Genomic DNA, 23,816 nt, shown 5'->3' with positions numbered 1-23,816 from the left:
GGTTGCAAATATCACTTTATTTCTTTCTTTTAAATAATTTTTTTTTGTCTTCTCACTCCGGCCCCAAGATTTATTGTTTTATTTTATTATATGTAAGTACACTGTAGCTGTCTTCAAACATACCAGAAGAGGGCATCAGATCTCATTACAGATGGTTGTGAGCCACCATGCGGTTGCTGGGATTTGAACTCAGGACCTCCAGAAGAGCAGTCAGTGCTCTTAACCACTGAGCCATCTCTCCAGCCCACTTTATTTATTTCTTATGTATCTTCACGACAATGATTGACTGGCATTAAAATTTGACTAGTCCATCGTTAAGAGAATTTCCCTATTGGATTAGAGCTGAGAAGATGCCTGCTAACCCACCATATCCCTTTGTGATTGTAAAATAAGCAGAAGAAACCAGGCATAGATGTATATCTTCCTTCTCATGCTTTAATCCCACATCCTGTGCCCCATTTATGGAATATCTGTCCTCAGTCCTTTTCAGATAGATGATCAGACATGTAAGGTCATAAAATTTCAGCCTCCTGGGAACATTGAACAGGTAAAAGACCCGTAGGCCACCAGGAGATACTACTTTTTAGTTCACAATTACATGAAAATGAACTTACACATGAAAAACCAAGTAACACAAGACACATAAAAATCCCTTTACTCTGATGAATTCTCAGGGTCCCAAGTACTAGGGTTCATAATCTTCCCAGAAATTAGAGAACCCAGGCAGGGATACCAAGGACTGGGTGTCAGAATAGTCTCAGCCAGTGGCAACAGCTGTTTCATAGTCTTCCGAACTGGTTTTATATCTCCTCTAGTCTCTCTCAGTCAATTATGATTCTGCACTAGATACAGTGCCTTTCTATGCTAACAAGAGCTTTAGATCCCTTCTCACAAGCCAAATGAAGGAGGGCAGGCTTAAACATTATGTGGGAATGGAATGGATTTCACCATGTCTTAATTATGCTTTACTGAGTTCTTCAGCACTCCAGTACTACACCTCTTTTGCAGTAGGCATGTAAGGGACAAACTGACAGTGGCTGAATAGTAGACAGGAGTATTTAGACAGGGGTGGTACACCCCAAGAGGCTTTTGCTTAGGCCCGCTTTTGTAGCAGTATGTGGCACTTAGTGTCATTCTGACAATGGGGAAAGGAGCAGCCTGTCAAAATCCTTGTGAAGGAGCCTTAAGGATTTGTCCTTCAAAATTCTTCCCCTTTGTCTCCAGCATCAAAGGAAAGTGTACAGTGAAGAGGCGAGTTAGTGAGAAACTGTAGCTATCCCGTCAGTGTGGCAAATCTATCAGGACCCAAACCTCCTATCTTGAGTTTAGGGTTTTGTGCTTTAAGGTTTGAGTCCAGTAAGGACAGACCGTTTTAAGTTGGTCGCTTATCAGACCTACGTACTTATCCTTGACCACACTGAAGTTGAGGCTGTCAAGTAGTCTCCAGGATCTAGAGCAGCCTATGTTTCTCAAAATACAGTGACCCAAATTTCCTTAAGTCCCACATCTCCTACACCACACCTATGAGGTAGAGGCAGGAGCATGCCAGTGAAACAGAAGCCTCAACTGAGAAAAGCTGAGTCGTTCTGGATGGGGCTTTTGTTTGGTAGTTGGAAGAGGTGATGTAAGGTACGGGCAGGTCAGAGATGCCTCAGAAGAGTTCTTCTCAGGTTGAACACAGAACCCATCCGTCTCAGTTGGCGGCGGAATTAAGCTCTCCACATAAGGCCCCTAGCTAGGTCTTGGTCTTTCCTGTGTGGACTCTCTGATGCCGGATTAAGTGATAGCCTCTGCTGAAGCTTTTCCCACAGGTGGCACAGGTAAAAGGCTTTTCCCCAGTGTGTGTTCGTTGATGTCTGACAAGGTGATCCCTCCTGCTAAAGGTTTTACCACACTCATCGCAGCGGCAGTTCCTCACTGAAGCATGGCCTTTCAGGTGCTTGGCAAATGCTGCACTATGGCTGAAGGAGCGGCCACACTCATTGCACAGATGGTGCTCCTCAGACACGTGTGTCTTGCGGTGTGTCAGATACTGCTTCTGCTCACTGAAGTTCTCGCCACAGTTCGCACACACGTAGGGCTTGCCTCCAACATGGATTCTTTGGTGTGTCGTTAACACAGATTTCTGGCTGAAGCTTTTGCTACAGATAGTACAGAAAAAAGGTTTTTCTCCTGTATGTGTCCTCTGGTGCCTGACCAGGTCCGACGTCCAACGGAAATGTTTTCCACAATCATCACAGGTATATGGTTTCTCCACACGGGTAGTTACCTCAGACTGGACCAGAGGGCCATCCACAGTCTTCCGGTTTGGAGGATGTTTATGAGGAGTGTTCATCTTATGGACTTTCTGGTGCCTAGCTAGATGTGAGCTCCGTGTGTAACTTTTCCCACACTCCATACATTTATAGGGTTTTTCTCCTGTGTGAGTTCTTAAGTGCCTAATAAGATGAGAATTACACGTGAAGCTTTTTGCACATAGAGGGCAATGATGCTGCCTCCCTGATTGGGAGTGAACAGGCATAGTTTCCCTAATATTTGTGAAACTATTAACTTTAGAAACGTTTGTACCAAATCTTTCATTAAGTCTACTGGTATTATCCTCAATGACTATTTCCCAATCTGGAGACTGGTGAACTTCTGTGTTTGCCAAAGTAGACTTGTGTGTATCTTGTTGCTCAACACTTTCTTCCTCAGCTTCACTCATGTCTCCTATAGAAGGGGCAAGAACAGAAAAAGAGAAGCTATAAGAACAATTTTATCTGTTATACAATGAGAGGATTTTGAATGGGTTTTCTAAGAAATGGAAGGAAGAGTGAAGGAAAGGATAATGGTGGAGGGGTCTGCCTTTCGGAAGGAAGCATTAGTGATAGATGGCATATTAGAAGAACCAGTGAGTGGGCTGTGGGGCAAGTCAATAAAGTAAGACCATAACAAAAAAATCAAATCATGAAAAAGAACCAATGAGAAAGGCCCCGGAGGAAAGAGACACACTGACTAGAGGGAACTGCCCATTGTGGTGGCCAGCCCTGTCTGATACTCCTCACCTGTATAGGTAAAACTCAGGATTTCTGGTTCTGCAGGCTCTTGAGACTCATGGACACCTGGGACCTGAGGCTCTTCTTCTCTAATCTGGGAGGTATCATCTAGTCTGGGAATTGGAAATGCTGCTCAAGAGACGGGAAAAAGAGTACATCATGATTGGCTCAACACTTCTTTGACTTAAGAGCATCTGTCTGGACGGGTAGACGGCAGAGCAAAGGCCTCTGTTAACTGGTCGGACATCACTACTCTTCATCTTGGCGTTTCTCTGTGCTGCCCATCTTGAGCATTTCTAGTGCTTTCACCCGAGCCTCAGTAACTAGACTACTTGCCGTGTTCCTTGCTCTTTCCCCTCTTGTTGAAGGACGATTATCTTTGTTTTGACTGCTTCAAAACTCATATGCTTACTTCAAAAGTTAAATATTGAACTCAAAAACAATAACTGTATTTTCTCATTTTCTATTCACTGTTTTTTCAAGCACCGTTCTTTCTTCCTTTCTGTTGGAAGGGTGTCATCTTTGTCAGCTAACTGATCTTTAATCTCACTGTGGGGTAGGCATGCATTAGTGAAAGTTTAGTACATGTAGTTCAAGGTCTCCGATTCCCTATATTCCAACAGGAAAAGATGTTTGTGGCTAGAATGGCATGGAAATACATAAAACTCCTTACACAGAGAGACCACAATTCCACAGTCTTCTTCCAAGACATACTCTCCATAGAATTCTTTTTGTGTTGGATCCAGATCACTCCACTGATCCTGTGAGAAGCACAGAGCCACATCCTTGAATGTGACCAGTCCCTGCAATGACACAAGGATCCCATCAGGACGTGATGCTTCAGGTATCCTACTGTATTTTGAGGTAGGCTCCATCCAGAGACAAAGGGAATGGGAAGATGCAGAAGGATTTCCATGGGGAGCCTGGTAATGGTGCTGATTCGGAACCTTCAGCACTTGAGGAAAACACTGGCCTTACTTCTGCTTCTCCAACCTATCATCTTTCTTCAGGCCAAACTATATTCTTCTTCAGGTTATGGTTTAAAACCCAAGATGGGCCTTAAATCATTCAACTCCCTAATTGCTGTTTTAATGGGAGGCCTTGGTAAAAACCATCTTTTCTAAGAATTGTTCCATGGTCAGAACAAGAAAGACTACTTGACTACAACTACTAGACTACAACTCTAAACCACTAGTGAATTCTATCTGCTTTTCTCAGCCCCGTAATTTCAGATCAAGAGATTTAGCTCATAAATATTATCACAGTCACGCTAGGCACTCTTACAAATGATAAATCTGTTCACTTAACAACTTCAAAGTTGTACTGAATACTGCAAAATGACCCCACTTAGTGCCTTTAGTTACTACTTCTGGAGTTGTAGTCTAGCTGAAGAAAAGAACAGTTAGTACCTCTGGCAAATAAAGAGACGATGAAGACTGGAGCTGAAAACAGCTGTTTAATTTTATAGTTTCTTCCCCTATCCTGCATCCCCACAGAAAGAACAGAAAACTTACTCTAAGCATGCACACTTACATCCGTTATTGTTCAGCATATCGCTAACACCCAACAAATCCTCAAATATGTATTTTGAATTAGGATTTACCTGAGAGAGAGCAGTGAGAAGAGCAACCATCTCTGGGTGTCCAGACCCTTGTTCTGTGGGAAGGTCTACATCCTGGGACACTGGAACCTCTACAAAACAAAAGGAGGTCAGCAACATGAAATGCCAGAGGCTGAGCCTCCTCTACTAGAGTGAACACAAAGTGTCCTTAACTACTTACTCTCTCTGCTAAGAGAGTCGAGAAGCTGATCTAAAGTGGGCAGAATTGTCACAACGACCTATAACTCCACTGGAATGCTGGGAACACTCAAGAATACCACTACTTAAACTTGGCCCCATTTGTAGGCAGGTTCTAGCTGGTCGTGTTCTCAGCATCAATATTCTGTGCTTTCTATTAGAATTTGTTCAGCCTTTGTGGTACAAGAGAACCCCGCCTCCCAATTTCTTCTTCACTTTGCCAAAATTTCTCCTTTCTGCTGAGGCTTCTTCCTACCACATTCCGGCAGGGGCAGGTGCTCCTCGTCATGCTGCAAGGTCTCCTGTTCCTGTGTCCCCAGATCTGGGCTTCGGAGGGCTTCCTCATGGGGCTGCTCAGTGGTCAAGGTCTGTGTTGGATCTTGTTGCTCACTGGAGGACTCCGGCTCCAGCCCTAGGTGTAGGGTCTCCTCTGACAGGACTTCCTGGCCCTGAACATGGACGGTTACCTGGGAACAATTTTAACTTCCAGTCATGATGGAGTCAGGAGAAAATTCCTGCTTGTCATCAGGGGTACTTTGGGAGGAACACTCACAAAGGGAACGAGATGAGGAGGGGAAACTCAAGCTGCAAAGGCACACGAAGAACCAGTTATCTTTACAAAGACAAGGCAGGGGACACCCTAGGACTCTTCTAATTTCCCCCTTCTTTCAACCTTTAATCTCATCACCTGGGGCCCTGAGGTTTCCATCTATCCTTCAGGGCTGCTTACTGTTTGTTTTCTCAGATTACCATCCTAGGAAAGGGGTCTTGGGATTAAGGGTCTAGGTGAAACTAGAGGAAGTCAGAATAGTTGCTTTCTAAGGACCCCAAGGTTCAACATCCAAAGAAATTTAAAACCCAATCTTTAGGTGGCACAGGCAGGTGATTCAAAGCCTAGAAAGTCACACTCGCACACATCCATCCCGGCCCCACCGGGCTCATGGTTCTAGATGAAACCCAAAAGCAGAACCAGTAAAATTTAAAGGATAATTTATGGGACCCTCATACTCTCCCCAGATCCAGCCTTGAGGAACAGTCCCCCTCCACATCACACAGATCAGGACTCCCCCTCCTCACCCACCGCCTTGGTCTCCTGGGTTGTTTCTGCAAACCCTCCACCAGCGTCACTGCCTCCTCGCCACTCTCGGGCCGCTGGCCTCGCACCCAGCTCTGCAGTTCTCCAGGCAGGACAGTGAGGAACTGCTCCAACACGAGCAGCTCAAGAATCTGCTCCTTAGTTCTCCTCTCTGGCCTCAGCCACTGATGACAAAGCTCTCGAAGTCTGATGAGAGCTTCTCGAGGGCTTGATGCTTCCTGGTATCGAAAGCGTCGGAAGTTCTGGTGAGAGGTCTCCAGTACAGGATCATCGCCCTCCAAGGCGGATTCTGGCCCGCACGTGAAATCATCCTCCAGTTTCACCATCAGAACTCCTTCTTCTTCCCAAAGATCTTGGTCCTCTGGCTCCAAGGCTGTTGCCATTTCCTGGCTCTTGGGTGTTATCACACCATTTAGCCCTCACACTGGCGATAACGTGTTTTAGACCGGGTAGCTCAAGGGGTTCCTCCTAAGGGACCTAGGGTAGAGTAGTAAAGATGAAAGAGAATAGAAGCCTGCAGTTATGCAGAGACAACAGTTCTGACTTTGTGATCCTTTGTATACTTCTGAAATAATTAACTCCCCCCTTCCCCAGTCTCCATAACTGCATGTTGCAATAAAATCAAGTTGGGATAGGCCTGGCAAGGTCCTCTTCCCTCACTTCCTAGGGAAGGTTCCTAGCCCATAAAAAAACAGTACACCGCTCTACTCACAATAGTGTGGCTTTACCTCCTAATGCCTTTCTTCTACTTCCTTCCTGCTCAGTTCTTTAGTTTGGCTCCTTCAATTCCTGTCTGTACTACAGCCAGCACATTGTGAGTTCCCCACAGTCCTTACATGGTTGGGAGAAACGATGCTCAGAATGCCTACAAACAATGCCCCAGTGGCCATGATTTGTTTCACAGGCGTATAGTATTTATATCTTGAGCCATCAGCAGGGTGGACATATGTTACGCAAGGCTGCACGAAACTAATATTAACCTTGGTCAAATGGAAACTCTTGGAGATTTTCAGCACTCTAGAGGAAAGACACTAACAGCACCACCCCCAGAGCCTGCCTTTATCTTGCTAAGACATCTTTACCGGGATGACTCACTGACCCCTAACTGTTCAAAGGACACTCATTTATTCTAGCCTTGTTTGCAAACTTACCTTCTTTCTGCCTTGGCAGGGACCAATTGTAAAGAAAATACTTAGTTTAGTAATTTGTGGATTCAACTTTATGATTTTTTTCTCACTGTTTAAAATTAAACCAATGCTACCTCTTAAACTTCTCAACCTTTACTCTTCTTTCTGCCTGCTACTTCAGGGTGGTCCTCACCACCTTGCCTGAACTACAGTCATGACTTCCTACGTGTGCTCCCTCAGTACTCAACAAGGAGTAAGAGATAATACATTAGTTGTGAAGCTTTTTCTCACAATCTGATTCAGTATGTCTATGTAGTTATAGCTTTCCAAGGACTGCTTATCATTCTAATGAGATCCCGATTGGGTAATATAAAGAGAAGGGGGACGAAAAGGACTTATATTTGCCTGCTATCACTGAAAAGGTGTGGGATAGAAGTATAGCCTCATGGGAAGTTTTTTTTTTCTGTAAATTATTTGCTCATCAACAGTATGGAGCTGAAAATATTTCTGTTAGAGTAAATTTGAGATCAAATGTCTTACTGTTTTCTGTGTTCAGAAGGGAGATGGAATTTCAATGTTAACTATTAACTTTCTAAAGTATTTTCTTAATGCTATTACTTGGTATTATAAAAATGTGTTTTAAATGAAAAAACTGTGCAGAGGATGCAAAGCTTTTTATAGTCTATCTTACCCATCCCCCGTACCACTGAGGGCCAACCTGGCTTTTCAGGCCTTGCTGTCTTTTGAAGAATATACCCGTGGCACACTCTTTACTGGGTGGCTGTTACCTTGTGTCACTCCCTTGCTCTGATGCTGTCCTAACCAATTCTCATCTAGATAACGGTAACTGCCTCTGGAGTTGCTATTCCAAGTCAGCATTCTTTAGTAGGAAGATCTCTCTGCAGCCTGTGGGCCACACATTTCCCAGGATAGTTATGAATACAGTCCAACAAGCACATTTGTAGATAACATTATTTTTTAGTGCCAAAAGTTTGGACACCCCAATTTACAGTGTTCTCATTGTTGGCTGTCACAGTAAATCTAAATCTGGTCATGTTCTTCCCCTAGTGAAGATCATTCAATCATTCCTGCTTTTCTCTTAAGTAAGATTCTTTAAGTATATCACACACTAGCTGGCCTTAAGGTAGTTATTCCCTTTGCAATCCTTTATAGCCATGCGCTCCTCCCCCCACCCCCCATTCCTGAACTGGGTGCATACAATCTTTACAAGTGTCCCATGAACTTTAGCTTTGGAATAGCAGTTGTTAAAATTCCTTCCCAAGGGAAAACATAAACAATATCTATCCTTTGTCTCAAGTTCCTAATAAATGAAGGCATGATTCCACCAAATTTCACTCTAGGGAACAAAAGAGTTTATTGGACATCCTTATGGAGTATAGGTGAGGGGTTACTTACAGGATGTGGTCACTCTTCCCCCAAAGTTCACACCTAGAAAGCTTTACCCAAAGGCTTCCCCACAACTGCACAGATGGAAGCCCTGCTCTCGTCTTCTCTGGTGTGACTGTGTGTATTCTGGCCCCTCCTGCAGGGAATTTGCTGAGTTGCCAGTTGTATACTTGGGGTTGGGAATGAACTATTAAAAAAGCGCAGCTGGGATCCTTGGCAAGGGGGCACAGCTGAATGCTCCAAGATGGAAGCTGGTTGGCTTGGAGAAAAGTCACACATGACTCTTAGTACCTGTGACCTTTAGCTTGGCTAAACTTTATCTTTTAAGACAGCTTAGGTTCATGTCTTCTGAAATTTAATTTGATCCTATTCTCTCTACCCTTACACATGGTTAGAAGTCACCTAAATGGGTCAAAAGCAACCTTGGTCCATCCATTCTGTTTTCTGTCTTATTACATAGCCACTGCTTATTTTCCTTGAGAAACTTGATGTTAGCAACTGTGATTTTTTTACTCTCCTATTACAAAGAACACAATAAATGCACTTAAGCCCTATGAATCTCTACTCTCATACTTTCTTGCTATCTTAGCACCCATAGCCAGTCTTCCCCCACCTATACTCATACTTTGCTGGGTCATTGAGTCTTGTTAATTCTGTCTAACAAATGTCTTTCAAATCCATCATGTCTTCATCTGCATTAAATGCTCTAGTTCAGTATCTGCCACATTCTGAGTGACTAAAGTCTCACCCTGGAAAAGTACTGGCCTGTGTCTGGTACTATGTGTGAGCAGAGTGAACCACTGAGTTCAAGTTTTACAAGGGGTCTTGGCTCTGTCCTCCTCCAGACAAGAATGATAGCCAGCCCAGGGTCCCTTATTGATCAGTCATTTTTGTTCTGCATTGCAGTTGCCTGCAATAAACTCTCAAGGTTATCACTTGACTCTCACCAGCTGACCCTTGACTGTTGGGACACTTTATATGACATATAAAGTGTCATATATAATAATTATATAATCATGTTTTCCAAATTTCTCTTAATCTAAGTTATTTCATTTTATTGTCTTCAATCATTTGTAACATGGCTTCTATGTTTTTGATAGTTATGCAACTATTCTTAAAAATTGTGTGTGGATGTGGTCATGCCACAGTGTACACTGGAGGTCAGAGGACAACTTGCAGAAGATGGTTCTCTGCCTACCACCTGGGTTCTATGAATCAGGTTACTAAGCTTAGCAGTAAGCACCATTACCCATTAAACCATCTTGCCTAGTTCTATTATTCTTATGGTATCTTATGCTAAGTTTCTCTACTACTTGATAGCTTACATTTTTGTTTTTAATTATATGATCATCTTTAGTGTTTTATTTATTTATTTATTTATTTATTGTTGTTGTTTTGTATTTTGGTAGAATTAAAACTGGTGGTGCACACCTTTAATCCTAGCACTTGGGAGGCAGAGGCAGGCAGATTTCTGAGTTCGAGGCTAGCCTGGTCTACAGAGTGAGTTCCAGGACAGCCAGGGCTACACAGAGAAACCCTGTCTCGAAAAACCAAAAAAAAAAAAAAAAAAAAATCTGAGATTACTAAAACCATTAGTGCTGAGCTAGAACCAAATTAAATTCTTTTCTTTCTTTCTTTTTTTTTTTTTTTTGTTTTTTCGAGACAGGATTTCTCTGTGTAGCCCTGGCTGTCCTGGAACTCACTCTGTAGACCAGGCTGGCCTCGAACTCAGAAATCTGCCTGCCTCTGCCTCCCGAGTGCTGGGATTAAAGGCGTGCGCCACCACGCCCGGCCTCGGATTGGTTTTAATGTTACCTTTTCACGGTATCCCTGAAAAAGTAGTTTTAGTATGTTGTTTGAACCTCTTCCCTTTTCCTTTTAAGAAGACTGTGATTTACCGTTTGTACAGGTACCTGAGGAGGCCAGAAGAGTTACAGGTGACTGAGCTGCCTGATATTTGGTGCTGGGAGCACCTCTGTGAGAGCAAGTGTTCTTAACCACTCAATTGTCTTCCAGTCCCCCAAGAGATTTTTGTCTCACCAAAGAATTTCTCCAATACTCAAAATTCAAGACCAGATCTCTTGGGGCCTCTCTTCTCTACTGTGAGTGCCACTTCCATGAGAGCCATTGCTTAAATTACTATTTTTGCATCTTGTTTCCCTTTACCAAGATTTCCCAAGCTTCTCTATGAACTATCCTAAGCCTTCATCTGCCTGGCTCCATTCTTGCATCTGATCTATTCTGAGTTTGCCCCACTGAACCCTCTTAGATGATGAGTAAAGACATGGTCTCCATAGCACAGTGTGCATGGTGTTGTAAAACTGCTCCTCTAGTGGCAGAATTACAAACGAGACTATAAGATCCTGAAGGGAGGAGCACACTGCACCCTAAACCAAAGTCTAGCAAGAAGATAGGTACTTGCTTCATAACTGGTGAGGGCAGAGAACATTCACTGAGTCTCTGCCTCTGGGAAGGATCGTTACCATGCCATATGAATTAGTACTTAGTCATGTGTTCAGCAAAATGTGTGCTGAATAAAGAAAAATTTATTGTTTGTATGGTACATAAACAAGACATTCCCAAGTTTCAAGTGTGATGAAGTCATAAGTAATCTTCAGGTCACATTAGGGATAACTCAAATGTACATTACACATAACTGGGCATTTGAAAAAAATTTTTTTGAGATTTCAATCAGCTTTAATAAACACCAACCAGACATTAAATAATTTAATGTCAATACTCACTATTTACCCAGATATATATCCCTTTATGCTAACATTCACCTTTAAGGCAGATAAACAGAGTTGCTATGCAAGGTAACTTAGCTTAATAAAAAGATCTCTATTATTTTAAATGTCTGAGAACCAGATCAGTGAAGTCATCTAGAAATTCCCTTGGTCTTCAAGGAGCATCATGTCCAAAAGGTTCCATACACTGCGAGTTCTGAAAGAAGGAATCCTGCTTTGAGTGATTTCACTCTTAAAAAAACCAAAAAAAAAAAAACAAAAACAAACCCAAAAACCAACGCAGCCTTGCCAGGGTGTTTAAATGTTCCACAGTTGATAGTCCTGCTGCTCGCTTTGTATTTACTTTAGCAATCGCAAAAACTCAGGTGGAGGGAAAGAGGTCATCAACAGTGGCAAAGAAGAGGGGAAGGACTCCTTGCCCTGGCAGGAGATGGGGTTGGATAGGCATGGCAGCTGGGCAAAGCTATATATACATTAGGTTCCAAAAGAACCACGATCCAGCTCCAGACTCACACACACCAGAACCAACCCTGTAAAAGGTAAAGCCCTGTAGATAACTACTTTAATGCAGTGAAGTGGCATGAATTCAAATATGCTATGCAAATGTCAAGCATTAATGGAGACAAGAATAACTGGTTTTCACCGCTTACCCTACAGTTCATGGGATGTGCATGGTTACATGCATGATACCTACAATTTGTTGGCCTTCCAACTCCATTATCTTTCTTTGGTGTCCTTGGAAAAGTTCCACAGCCAGATAAAACCCTGGCATCAACCCTGGTGGCTCTGTAGCAAGTTTTTTTGGGTTGGGCTGCTGGCCCCTCTACCCAGTGCTCACTCCCTGTCACCAGTGGCCCTTTCCTAGTCTCCTGAAGTGGGATGGCTCTTGGATACTCATGTGGGAGTCCATGATAACCAGGCCAGGAATAGTAAATGATTCGTTAAGAAGAGTCACCTAGAAAATGTCTGCAAAGACACTTCATAAGATGGGGCAGTCTCATGACCTGGCCTTTTGAGTATGCACTGCTAAGTACATGAGGGATGATTTGGAAGGAGGCAAGGGGAAACTAAGATCTATTTGCCACTCTTGGCTTAGCTTTCTCTGTTCCTTATCTGAAGATGTCACATGACAGAGGTGGCTAACTCAGTTCTCTTAAGCACTGAAAACCAGAAGACATAAAAGAATTATCAATTCTGTACCCTAAAAGACATCTTTTGTAGCTATAGGAAAAGGGTGACTTGCCTTTTTTTCTGGAAAATAGTCTTCAGACAATTAACTAGCTATTTGGACTTAAATGATTATATTTAGTAGACTTAGATATTGCGTGTGTATCCATTTCCTTTAAGTTGAAACATTCCCGAGGAAAGAGTGAAGCTCAAAAAAACTTAGGGGGCTAATAAAACAAGGCTTAGGATGTCCACAAAACTTACAAAACTCAGGAAGCTCAGTAAGTTGTTAGATCATCAAGCTCAGTTCCCAAGATTACATGAGCAGCAAGCAACTGCTGGGAAGAGCAAACTCCTTGGTGGCACTGCCTTTAAGTAGGGCGATCCAGGGTGACAGATAGCTTTATGATTTCACCCATGCTGGGACAGACCTTTTCGGTGATGTAAATGCCTTTGATTCACCCATGTTCTTGTAAATAACCCTAATAAATTCACCAGACCACGAAATCAGGTCTGGACGGAACCATTTCTTTTTGGTATGTCGTCAGCACTTTGGGGGGTGGGGGTGGTGAAGAGACATTTATTCACATGCCCATTCAAAAGGCATGCAACACAACTAACAAGGACACAGAATCTGAAAGGATCAAAGATGAGTTGGGGAGGAGCAGCTGCACAGTGACAATGACAGGTTGAGGCATGCACTAACACTGATCGGAGACCAGAGCACTTACAGAGGCAATTCCAATGTTGACGGCCTTTCTGCATGTGCCAGAGGATAGTGTGCTTCCTTTCTGTAGTGGCAAATTCAGAAACATGTTTCCACTAATGGGTGATAAGACACGCCACCCAAGGTAAAGCCACTGAGAATCGAGTGTCCTTTGAGGGAATGCTAAGTTTACCATCTTATCTACATGCTATGAGGTGGCATGCTTCCCCAGGGAACTGAGCCTATCAGGTGACTTTGGGGGCATTCCCAAAAATGCTAATAAACTTGAGAATGTATGCCAATCCTGAAAGTACAATACATGGGCTATGGCCATAAGCAGGCTATAGCAACAATTTTGGCCACTGTTGTGAGTGAAAAGTCACAGCTGAGCTCAGCTGTCTGTCTGGAAAGCACTTGTCCATGGAAGAGGAATTCTGATATGAAAAAAGACACATGGATGCTATCCTCTGATTTGGTAGAAGGTGCAAAAAGCAAGCAAGCAAGCAAGCAAGAAAACAAAAACCTGGTAAGGTAAGATGAGGTGTTGCGCTGTCATTTCCTGCATTTGGCAGGTGCAAGGAAGACAATACAAATTAGACCCCTGCTAAAAAGCATTCCACTCCAACCCCCCACCCCCAACTAAAAAACTGGAATCCCACTGGGAAAATAAGTGAGTGAAGAGGGCAAAAGTAAGTCAGAAGTAAAAGAACATAGCCCTCAATTTTAACCTCTAATCAAAAGGGAAATTCATGATTCAGCATGAGGTGTTGCGGTGGCTAGTGGCCCAATACCTAAGTGAATGCCCTATGCATGAAAAGTTTTAACTGAACAGATGTTAAAACAAAGAATGAGATAGTCCCTCATAGCCTGATTCACAAGGCTATGGGACATGAGTACAGATGGGCAGTCCAAGTATCAAGGTAGAGAACCAGAAACATAAGTACTTACTATGCCTTCTTGAGACAGAGTATATATAACCTAAAGCAATGAGAAAAACCAGTCTCTGAAGTTTTTGAGTAAATTCCAGTGTTAGGAGTGATTAGCTATGAGCTACTGGCCAAGGAGGCTGAGTTCCCTGCTCACCTCCTACCCCGCTTCCCTATAAGCTATTGACACTGCTGTTGGTTTTACATTAGAAACAAATAGTAAGACTACTACTGAAGACACTGCATACTTTGTCTATGGAACATGAGAAATCAATCTGGGACTGAGCTGGAAGGTTCTCACCTGCTGGTTCTGGCTTTCATAGTGTCAGAAGGTACTATGCAGTCTACTGTGAGAGAAATGTCACCAACAGTCCTGCTCTATAAATTCTATGTACTACTACTATGAACATATAGCGGTTACAACAATTACATATGCAGCCAATTGCTTTCTGCTTAGATTTAATGATTATTCTACAAGAGGGATGATAACTACTTCTGTTCAAAAATTTGTGGCTACAGAGGGCAGGAAGACCAAGGGTTAAGAAATTAACTACTAATCCCATTAAAAAATGGGGTATAGAGCTAAACAAAGAATTCTCAATGAGGAATACTGAATGGCTGAGAAGCACCTGAAAAAATGCTCAACACCCTTAATCATCAGGGAAATGCAAATAAATCAAAACAACCCTGAGATTCCACCTCACACCAGTCAGAATGGCTAACATCAAAAATTCAGGTGACAGCAGATGCTGGCGAGGATGTGGAGAAAGGAACACTCCTCCATTGTTGGTGGGATTGCAAGCTTGTACAACCACTCTGGAAATCAGTCTGGCGGTTCCTCAGAAAACTGGACATAGTACTACAGGAGGATCCCGCAATACCTCTCCTGGGCATATATCCAGAAGATGTTCCAACTAGTAAGAAAGACACATGCTCCACTATGTTCATAGCAGCCTTATTTATACTAGCCAGAAGCTGGAAAGAACCCAGATGTCCCTCAACAGAAGAATGGATACAGAAAATGTGGTACATTTACACAATGGAGTACTACTCAGCAATTAAAAAGAATGAATTCATGAAATTCCTAGGCAAATGGATGGATCTGGAGGATATCATCTTGAGTGAGGTAACCCAATCACAAAAGAACACACATGTTATGTACTCCCTGATAAGCGGATATTAGCACAGAAACTAAGAGTACCCACGATACAATTTGCAAAACACAGGAAACTCAAGACGAAGGAAGACCAAAGTGTGGATACTTCCTTCCTTCTTAGAATGGGGAACAAAATACCCATGGAAGGAGTTACAGAGACGAAGTTTGGAGCTGAGATGGAAGGAAGGACCATCCAGAGACTGCCCCACCTGGGGATCCATCCCATAAACAACCACCAAACACAGACACTATTGCATTCGCCAGCAAGATTTTGCTGACAGGACCCTGATATAGCTGTCTCTTGTGAGGCTATGCCAGTGCCTGGCAAATACAGAAGTGGATGCTTACAGTCAGCTATTGGATGGAACACAAGGCCCCCAATGAAGGAGCTAGAGAAAGTACCCAAGGAGTTAAAGGCGTCTGTAACCCTATAGGAGGAACAACAATATGAGCTAACCAGTAAACCCCAGAGCTTGTGTCTTTAGTTGCATATGTAGCAGAGGATGGCCTAGTAGGCCATCAATGGGAGGAGAGGCCCTTGGTCTTGTGAAGATTATATGCCCCAGTACAGGGGAATGCCAGGGCCAGGAAGTGGGAGTGGGTGGGTTGGGGAGCAGGGCAGGGGGAGGGTATAGGGGACTTTCGGGATAGTATTTGAAATGTAAATGAAGAAAATATCTAATAAAAGAAAAAAAAAAGAAACAAACTACTGTTTCAGTTTTAATATATCAATGTGATGCACCTACCTGTCCTTGAAACAGTTGTTTATATTCACAGATTTCTGCTGTCATCAGTGTCTAATATGGAAGAAAAGGCTGTCCCTCCAAATGGGTATTGCAAAACTGAAGAGACTGATATAATCTGTCAAGCTGCTGAGAATAAGTGACTGGCCCCTATGCTAAGGTAGGAATGGAAGAAAATATCCACCCATCTTTTTTACCCCGTCCAAGGGTCAGGGAACATCTTGGAAGATAGAGTGGAAAGAACATAAGAGCCACAGGAGTGAATGCCATGTAGCTATTTCCTTCCAAATAAGACATTCCCCTTCGGAAAGGCAGAGGGTATGGCCCATAAGCCTCATAAATTAATGACTCAGAAAGGTCACTGACTTAGCAAGCTCATACACAAGATTCATGAGCCCCCTCTTCTGATACAAACAGGAAGCAACTGGTAGTGAAGACTCTGGTGGAGCCACCTTGAGACTGAACAGGGAACTATGGGCACATAGCTACAAGAGTTGGAGTGAACTTTTTGGTGCCGTAGTTACCTTTGTGCCTCTGAGTAGCCCTTTACTCAAGCTGTTACTAATGAACTCAATGACTTACCAACCTATATGGGTAGAAGAATTTCTTTGATCTGTCATTTATATCTTGTATTGTAGGGATAGTTCGTCACATCTCTCCAGGAAAAGTCACAAAATTTAAGTGACAAATGTAGCCTCATAGTCTGGGACTGTGAAAACAACTGCTTACTGGAGCTTACTAGGGCCTTCAAGCTGTTCTAGAATTCAAATTAAAAAACAAACAAAAAACTAAACTAAATTCTTGACTGTTGTCTTCCAATGCTGCTGTGCCACAAAAGGATGTAACAATATGGCCATTCCACTCGCCAAATTCTTGACCTTATTTCAACTGCTATGTATACAGATGCACACCACTGCTTTCCATGTAATGGTAACATGGCTTTGGAATTTTGAATATGTATCTCTACTCTCATAAGCCACATGGCACAATTTCTCTAACTCTCAGCCTTACTCTTGAAAGGTGGTTAACATGCCTATCTCACATGCTTATTTTATGGAGTAAATGATATAATTTATATAAATCTCTTGGCGTAGAAGATGGCACAGGGTAGATGTTCAATATGGCTCATTTTCTGCTTCAAGCTCCTTTAAGTTCTTTTGAGAAATCAAGACTTAGAAAATAAGCATACAGTCTATTTTATTTCTTCATAATTACAAATGAAAAATGAGGGGAAAGGGTTGGTCTGTTTATTGTCATATCACAAATGAAGTGTTAAACTCAAACCAAAAAGCAAACAGGACTTGCTCTGGAGGCAGTATAAATTGAATTAAGTAAGTTGTTGAACACAGATGGGACAGAACCTTGGTGATAGAGTCTTTATCTGAAGATGGAATCAGTAAGGCTTCTACTTACCCAAAGCAAAGACCCTTCCCTTTCTGCAGTTGTCAGGATGCATGTGACTCATAGCCATGAATATGCCAAGTCTTGTGAAAGCTCAACCCGGAAGGCAAAGAAAGTGAAAGTGACGCATGCCCTGGCTTTTGTCCTTCTAGCATGTCATGATCAGTGTGCCTTAAACCATGCTGAAACTGGTTTAATTCCGAAGACCTGGGATGGAGTCCAGAACTCTGCATTTTAGGCAAGTGCTCTACCACTGGGCTACAGCCCCACCTGGAGAAATGTTTTGTTTTGCCACTTCTTCTCTCATAAAAGTCATATTTGAGAAGCAAGAGAATATTGGCTCAAAGCTTATTACAATAGCTTTTAAGAAACAGAAAGAGGAATGGAAAATGAGAAGATAGGAAGAAGAGGAGAGGTCAAATAGGCAGTGGCTGGTACAAGATGGTCAGGTGGTCAGAGGCTTAATTATCTTCTACTCTGAAATTTGACTGCCTTTATAGTCAACATCAAGGTTTAAGGTGAATAAAAAATGTCATTGACAATATGGTAAATTGAAAATTAATAATATGTTTCCTTATACACACAGATGTGCGTAGCAATGATAAAGAGACAGAGGCTCACATCCTATACCCTGCTCTACTTTGTAAGGTGTGGCATCCTGGACCAGTTGTATCAATAGGCTCATTTTGAAGGAGATGATTTTTCTATCTAAAGGCAAAGAAGTGGATCAACCTTTGAGAAGCTTTCCAGATCTTAGGATGCTAAGGAGGGGCTTCAAGATTAACAAAGACAAACTCTTTGTTTACTGTTGGATTCACAATGGATCAGTGAGGGATAATGAAGGAGGCTTATTTAAGAACCGAGATAATACATATTTTAAGAGAAAAAAACCTGCATATCTGGCCATTATGACCATGTTCATTAACCTCCACATGAAGTGAATCATCCTACATTTAATGGGTAGTACCCAGGATTAGTTACTGACTTAAATAATGTGCGTCAATCTTTAAATACAAATTTAAGGCAAAATGCCACAAATTAATCTGAAGCTGAAAATGTAAGGGACATAACACTTGACACCCACCAGGAAGAAAACAGCATTTATTATTTGGCAGCCAAAGTTATGCAGATATATTAAAATTCCCACAACAAATACAGGCAACAATAATCTTACAACAGAGAAAGGATCACTTAATAGGAAAAGGATAAATAATAAGACAATAGCTGGACCCCAGGAGTGGATGTAGGTAACTCAGGAAAGTTACTGTCTATGTGTATACAACCAATACATCCTGGCTACCTAGTGCTCTATGCTAGGTGATTTCCTTCTGGCTTGGACTGAGGCTCTCTTGCATATATATATGACAAAGGTTGGGATCTCTGTGGTTTGACCTAGCAGAATCTGAGAGCACAGAGGAAATCCCAGCAGTCATTCCTCGTGGGTAGTTTAGTGTCTTTTCCTTGGTAAGCTGGGACCCCTAAGCAAGGATATGTTCCTAGACCTGAATCATTCTTCCAGGTAGTTTGCGGGGAAAGAAGCTCAATAAATACACGCCTCAACAGAAGTACCGTAATTAGTGGGTGCCAGCGCTCCTAGGTGATAAGTCCTTCATTCAGACAGCTGTAGGAATTGGGTATTAAACATTCTAAGTTCTTTGGGGAATTTATCAATCAAGTCTACCTTGCTTTACTGTTCAATAGAGACAGACTGCTTTAGTATCAATGGTGAGAAACTTTGAGGGGAGAAGTGCACAGATTTGATTCAGTTCATAAGCATACACTGAATATTATATCTCCTACTATTCCAAGTGCTGAGCAGAGCGGGGAAGAAGCCGTGACAAAGTTGATCAGGGAACAGCAGGAACTTTAGCACTATCAGGAATTCACATCGAAACCTAGAATAAGATCTGACCTGTGATCAGCAATGGGAAACTCTTTATCAAGGGAATCAAGAAAATCAAGGGAGCTGGTTGCAAGCCTTTACTCTCAGTACTCATGAGGCAGACGCAGGCGGGACCCTGTGAGTTCTAGGCCAGCCTAGTCTTTACAGTGAGTTCCAGGACAGCCAAAGCTATATATAGAGAGACACTGTCCTAAGACAAACAAGCAAGCAAGCAACCAAACCAAACCAGAAACAAACCCTCATCAGTATTTCATCTTAACATGCCACAAAAGATAATAGAGCATTTGGCTTTCTGTCTTAAAAGCATGTAATATCATAAATAACTCACACTCGAATGGTAAGATCACCCATCAAAGATTAGTCAACACTACTAGTATTTGCAAGTCTTTGTCCTCAAACCTCTGTAAGGCAGGTACCAAGAGGGAGGTCTGGCCAAAAATAGTGTTTCTCAAAATGGTCAATACAGAACACAGAGCACCACTTCAGTCTTACATGCGGATTCATGTATGATAAACTCCATACCCACTATCTGGGCAAAGGAAGTAAATTTGAGGTTTCATGCAGAAAAGCACAAACTTATCCAGCAACGCTGACATTCAGGCAGGAGAGGAAAATAAAACAGAAAGCCTAGGGTTGTTTTATGCCTGTGTTGAGTGGTATAGTCACCACACCTGTATATTCTGAAACGACAGGAGTCCCTCAATAGTGATGTAGGTCTTGCAGTGGCCTTGGAATGACTGTCTCCTGCAATTATACAGGTAGAATGCAAAGGGTGTGTACATAGGAGACAGGAGGAAAGGTCAGCAGCTGTCTTAGAAGAAAAATGTACTGCCTTCCTCCTAACCCTTTTATGTTAGGCAGCAATAGCAGAAAGTGACTCAAGATATTTGATGGCCTCCAAATATCCCACTGTCACTTGCTTCTCCTAGCAAGCTTCTCACAGCCATCCTGACACTTCATTGAAACTGTTTTCTGGATTAAGGTCCATGGGGCTGCTTCAAAGAAAAAGCTGCACAGAGAGATGCCTTGTGACTTCGTTGCCCCAAGCTTTCCCTACTGCCTTTCACCTGTAGACTATGGACAGAATAACCTGACAGCAAAACCCTAGATGTGGCACTCCTAACCACGACCAAGACGATAAGCTGGACCTAGAGATCTCCCTTTGGGGAGTTCTGCACAGAGAAAAGACAGCGCTATCCATGTGTAGAATACGAGACAGCCACAGCCCAGGGGAAAGTGTGTGAGAGGACCAGGTCGGCCATGGAATAAAAAACTAGCAAACTTTCAGTCCACTATGGAAAGTCCCGCAGATGGTGAGATGAGCTGGAGAAGAGGTCCCCGAGCTGGTTGTCAGGGGTAGGAAGAAAGAAGTTCAGACAGTGCAGACAGTAGCCTCTAGCTCTACAGGGAAGTTCTGAGCCTGTCACTAAGCCAGGTGAGAGCCACACGCTAGACGGCCAAGGACTGGCAAGGATCACAGGTGATAAGATCGCATGTGAAGGGGGCGGGGTTCGCTGGGAAGGAGGGAAGGCAAAACCTGCAGGGAGGGCTCTGGAGCAATGTGCGATGCAGAGTGAAAAGTCTGAAGAGAGGGGAAGGTGGGCGTCAAGGGGCCTAGGCTACACCCCACTGGCTTCTAGCGCACCGGAGCGGTTGGTATGGACGCAATCCGAGGGGCACAGTGCATGTCCGCAGGCCCCCAGAGGGGGCGGAAGGAGGTGGCTGGGCAGAGAAGCCTGGAGTGCCACCCTTGTCTCCGGACGTCCCGGCTCTGGCCGCGAGGAGGTGACATGGTTACAACGCCCAGGCCGCGGGGACCCCGCCGCCACCCCTTCCCTGGCAGGCGCTGTCCCCCGGCGCCGGGGGGGCGGGGTCTGCTGCCCCTCCCAATGCTCCTGCCCTTCCCTCCCCGCCCGCTGCGGTGCCCGCTCGCCGGCCAGGTCCCCGACACTCACGTCTCCCGCGGCTCCGGCGGCTCCTCCCCTGCCCGGTGCTCCCCCACCCACTCCCGGCCGAAAGAGCCGAGCGGGATCCGAGTCGCGCGGGGCCCAGCGGGTCGGAACACGTGGGTCCTCTGCGCCCGGAACCGGAAGCGACCACTCGCCCCACCTCCAAGGGGTGCTGGAGCCTGTCTAGGCTGTAGGAGGTTTGGTCCACTCGTTGTGTTCCTGTTGGTCGAAGCCTGGGGCTTCTCCAGTGAGACCCATGCCGGGAAGCATTCCCTGGACTGCTGCCCTCTATGGCCAGTCCCCTTTGCGGCAAACCCATCACCTTCCTAGGCGTGGTATTCATTGTCCACTTCCTACAGGGTTTTGTTTTCATCTTTCATGTTGGTTTTGGTATCTACATCTCCACAAGAGAATCCCCTCCTTCCCACGCAGTTTTCTTTTCCTTCAAGCATGGAAGAATAAAAAAAGAAAGGTTTAGATTTGAATGCTGGCTCCTTCATGCACAGCTGTTGCCGGGCCGCCAGAACATCTGCCTGTCAACTCTGTCCGTCTTGAAAAAACACAAACTGTTGGTCTTAGAACTAAAAACTGGAAGGTAGACTGAAGCTCAGTAAGGAAATGGTGGTGTTGTCTATTAACCTTTGTGTGCTATTTTGGTGCCTCTTTGCCACTGTCTTCCCTGATCTAAGTTGTTCATTTTTGTCTTTGTCCCTAACACTTCTATAGTCCATCTTGCCCTGAATGTCACATGGTGACATGTGCAAGTCTTCTCCTTTCAGCCATTTCTTGAAAACCGTTTCCGTTCATGGGACAAACTGCTCGAGACTGCTTAGCATACTTTGAACTGGACATGTTAATTGCTTTTGCTAGAGAGGCAGCTGTGTTCTGCAGAGGGTGTTACAACACCCTTGATCAAAGCTTTGTTGAAGCCCCAACTGGAAGACTGTTCTTCGGTCAAAGGAGTGGATGGAGTCTACCTCTAGCCTGGCTGAAGACCGAGCAATCGTGAGATTTAATCCAGTTGTGCCCAGCCAATCACCTGACCACCCCACCAGAATGCAAGTTCACTTAATACCGTGGTAAAAGACATGGGAGTTGGTGACGGTATCCCTTTAATGAGATAGATAATGTACTTTTTCAGAAACCTGATTCTGTTCAGTTCAGGCAGTCAGTGCCAGAATGGGCAGGTCTGTCTGCCCTTCTGAGTCCTGACTAAGGTATACTTTTCCCCTCCTCCTCCTCTTCCTCTTCCTGTTCCTCTTCCCCCTCCTCCTCCCCTTCGTTTTTTTTTTTTTTTTTTTTTTTTTTTTTTTTTTTTTAAATCTTTATCTGAGGACACTGGACAGAGCCAAAGTATGCTTTTTCTGTTACTTGGAGCCTTTCTATTATTTTCTGAAGTATCCCTCCCTCTGCTGCACTATGTGACTGCTTACAATGACAGGTTTGTTTTCTTCCTCTTGTCCATTTTCTTTTTCTAGGCAGGGGCTGAAACTGAAATTTAGTTTGCCTGCTCTGTTTTTTTTTTGTTTTTTGTTTTTTGTTTTTTGTTTTGTCTAATAAAATTGTCTTTGAGGTTTCTTCTTAGTGCATTTTAAAATTCTATCGTTAATGGGGCTAAGTACCCCGAGAAGGGTACTAAGTAATGAAGGTTTAGTATGAGAATTTGCTCCTCCAATTATGGAGGCTGAGATGATGGTGCAGGATCTGTGTGGACTGCAGAATGGAGAGCTGAGAAACTGGTGGCGACATCCAGCCCCAGAACAGGTAGGTGAAGGTGGGGTGTCGCTGCAAACCCGGCATCAGCAGGTTCCAGGATCAGGTTCTTGGTATATCAGGATGAAACAATGCCTTGCCTTAAAAGAGGGTATTTTGCTCTCTCCTGCCTTTCTCTTCTATTCAGCTCTCAACAGATTGACTGAGACCCACTGATTCAAGTGCTAATAACTTCCACACTCAAACACATGGCAAGGGTGTGTAAGGGACACAGATTTTTGTCCAGTTATCTGGGCATCCCTTGGCCTGGTGAAATAGACACAGACTTTTCCTGGATCAAGTTTGGTCCTTTGTTCTCTTCCTTTCATCACTGTTACTTTATTCTCTGTAGATTGTTAAAGATGACTCCATTTTCTTTTTTTTTCTTTCCATTTTTTATTAGGTATTTAGCTCATTTACATTTCCAATGCTATACCAAAAGTCCCCCATACCCACCCACCCCCACTCCCCTACCCGCCCACTCCCCCTTTTTGGCCCTGGCGTTCCCCTGTTCTGGGGCATATAAAGTTTGTGTGTCCAATGGGCCTCTCTTTCCAGTGATGGCCGACTAGGCCATCTTTTGATACATATGCAGCTAGAGTCAAGAGCTCCGGGGTACTGGTTAGTTCATAATGTTGATCCACCTATAGGGTTGCAGATCCCTTTAGCTCCTTGGGTACTTTCTCTAGCTCCTCCATTGGGAGCCCTGTGATCCATCCATTAGCTGACTGTGAGCATCCACTTCTGTGTTTGCTAGGCCCCGGCATAGTCTCTCAAGAGACAGCTACCTCTGGGTCCTTTCGATAAAATCTTGCTAGTGTATGCAATGGTGTCAGCGTTTGGATGCTGATTATGGGGTGGATCCCTGGATAAGGCAGTCTCTACATGGTCCATCCTTTCATC

General features: G+C 43.7%; 1 protein-coding gene across 4 annotated transcripts; it reads right to left on the bottom strand.

Annotated features, from left to right (window-relative positions):
- On the bottom strand, positions 1-21,289 carry Zfp202 (zinc finger protein 202). Of its 4 annotated transcripts, none has more exons than NR_153114.1 (7): positions 21,168-21,289; positions 5,915-6,406; positions 5,090-5,300; positions 4,639-4,727; positions 3,709-3,838; positions 3,045-3,164; positions 1-2,709 (listed from the first exon to the last, which is right to left on the bottom strand). NR_153114.1 is itself a non-coding variant. In NM_030713.2 (7 exons), the coding sequence occupies exons 2-7, from the start codon at positions 6,310-6,312 to the stop codon at positions 1,736-1,738; spliced, it is 1,926 nt and encodes a 641-aa protein (NP_109638.2). In that variant the 5' UTR covers positions 6,313-6,406; positions 21,168-21,289; the 3' UTR covers positions 1-1,735. The 4 variants fall into 4 exon arrangements, 3 of the variants coding, with proteins under 3 accessions (NP_109638.2, NP_001346393.1, XP_011240931.1); NM_030713.2 differs by having other exon boundaries at positions 5,911-6,406; XM_011242629.3 differs by lacking the exon at positions 21,168-21,289 and adding an exon at positions 13,109-21,126 and having other exon boundaries at positions 416-2,709; positions 5,911-6,406.
- Between the last annotated feature and the right edge of the window lie 2,527 nt (positions 21,290-23,816).

This window comes from Mus musculus, chromosome 9 (genome assembly GCF_000001635.26).
Source record: "Mus musculus strain C57BL/6J chromosome 9, GRCm38.p6 C57BL/6J".
Lineage (NCBI taxonomy): Eukaryota > Metazoa > Chordata > Mammalia > Rodentia > Muridae > Mus > Mus musculus.
This window is presented reverse-complemented; position numbering and strand designations above follow the sequence as displayed.

Coding starts and splice junctions, on each gene's coding strand:
- Zfp202 (NM_030713.2), bottom strand. CDS start 6,312: ATGGCAACAGCCTTGGAGCCAGAGGACCAAGATCTTTGGGAAGAAGAA. Junction 5,301..5,910: donor CCAGGAGACCAAGGCGGTGG/GTGAGGAGGGGG, acceptor AATTGTTCCCAG/GTAACCGTCCATGTTCAGGG. Junction 2,710..3,044: donor CCTGAGTTTTACCTATACAG/GTGAGGAGTATC, acceptor CCCCTTCTATAG/GAGACATGAGTGAAGCTGAG.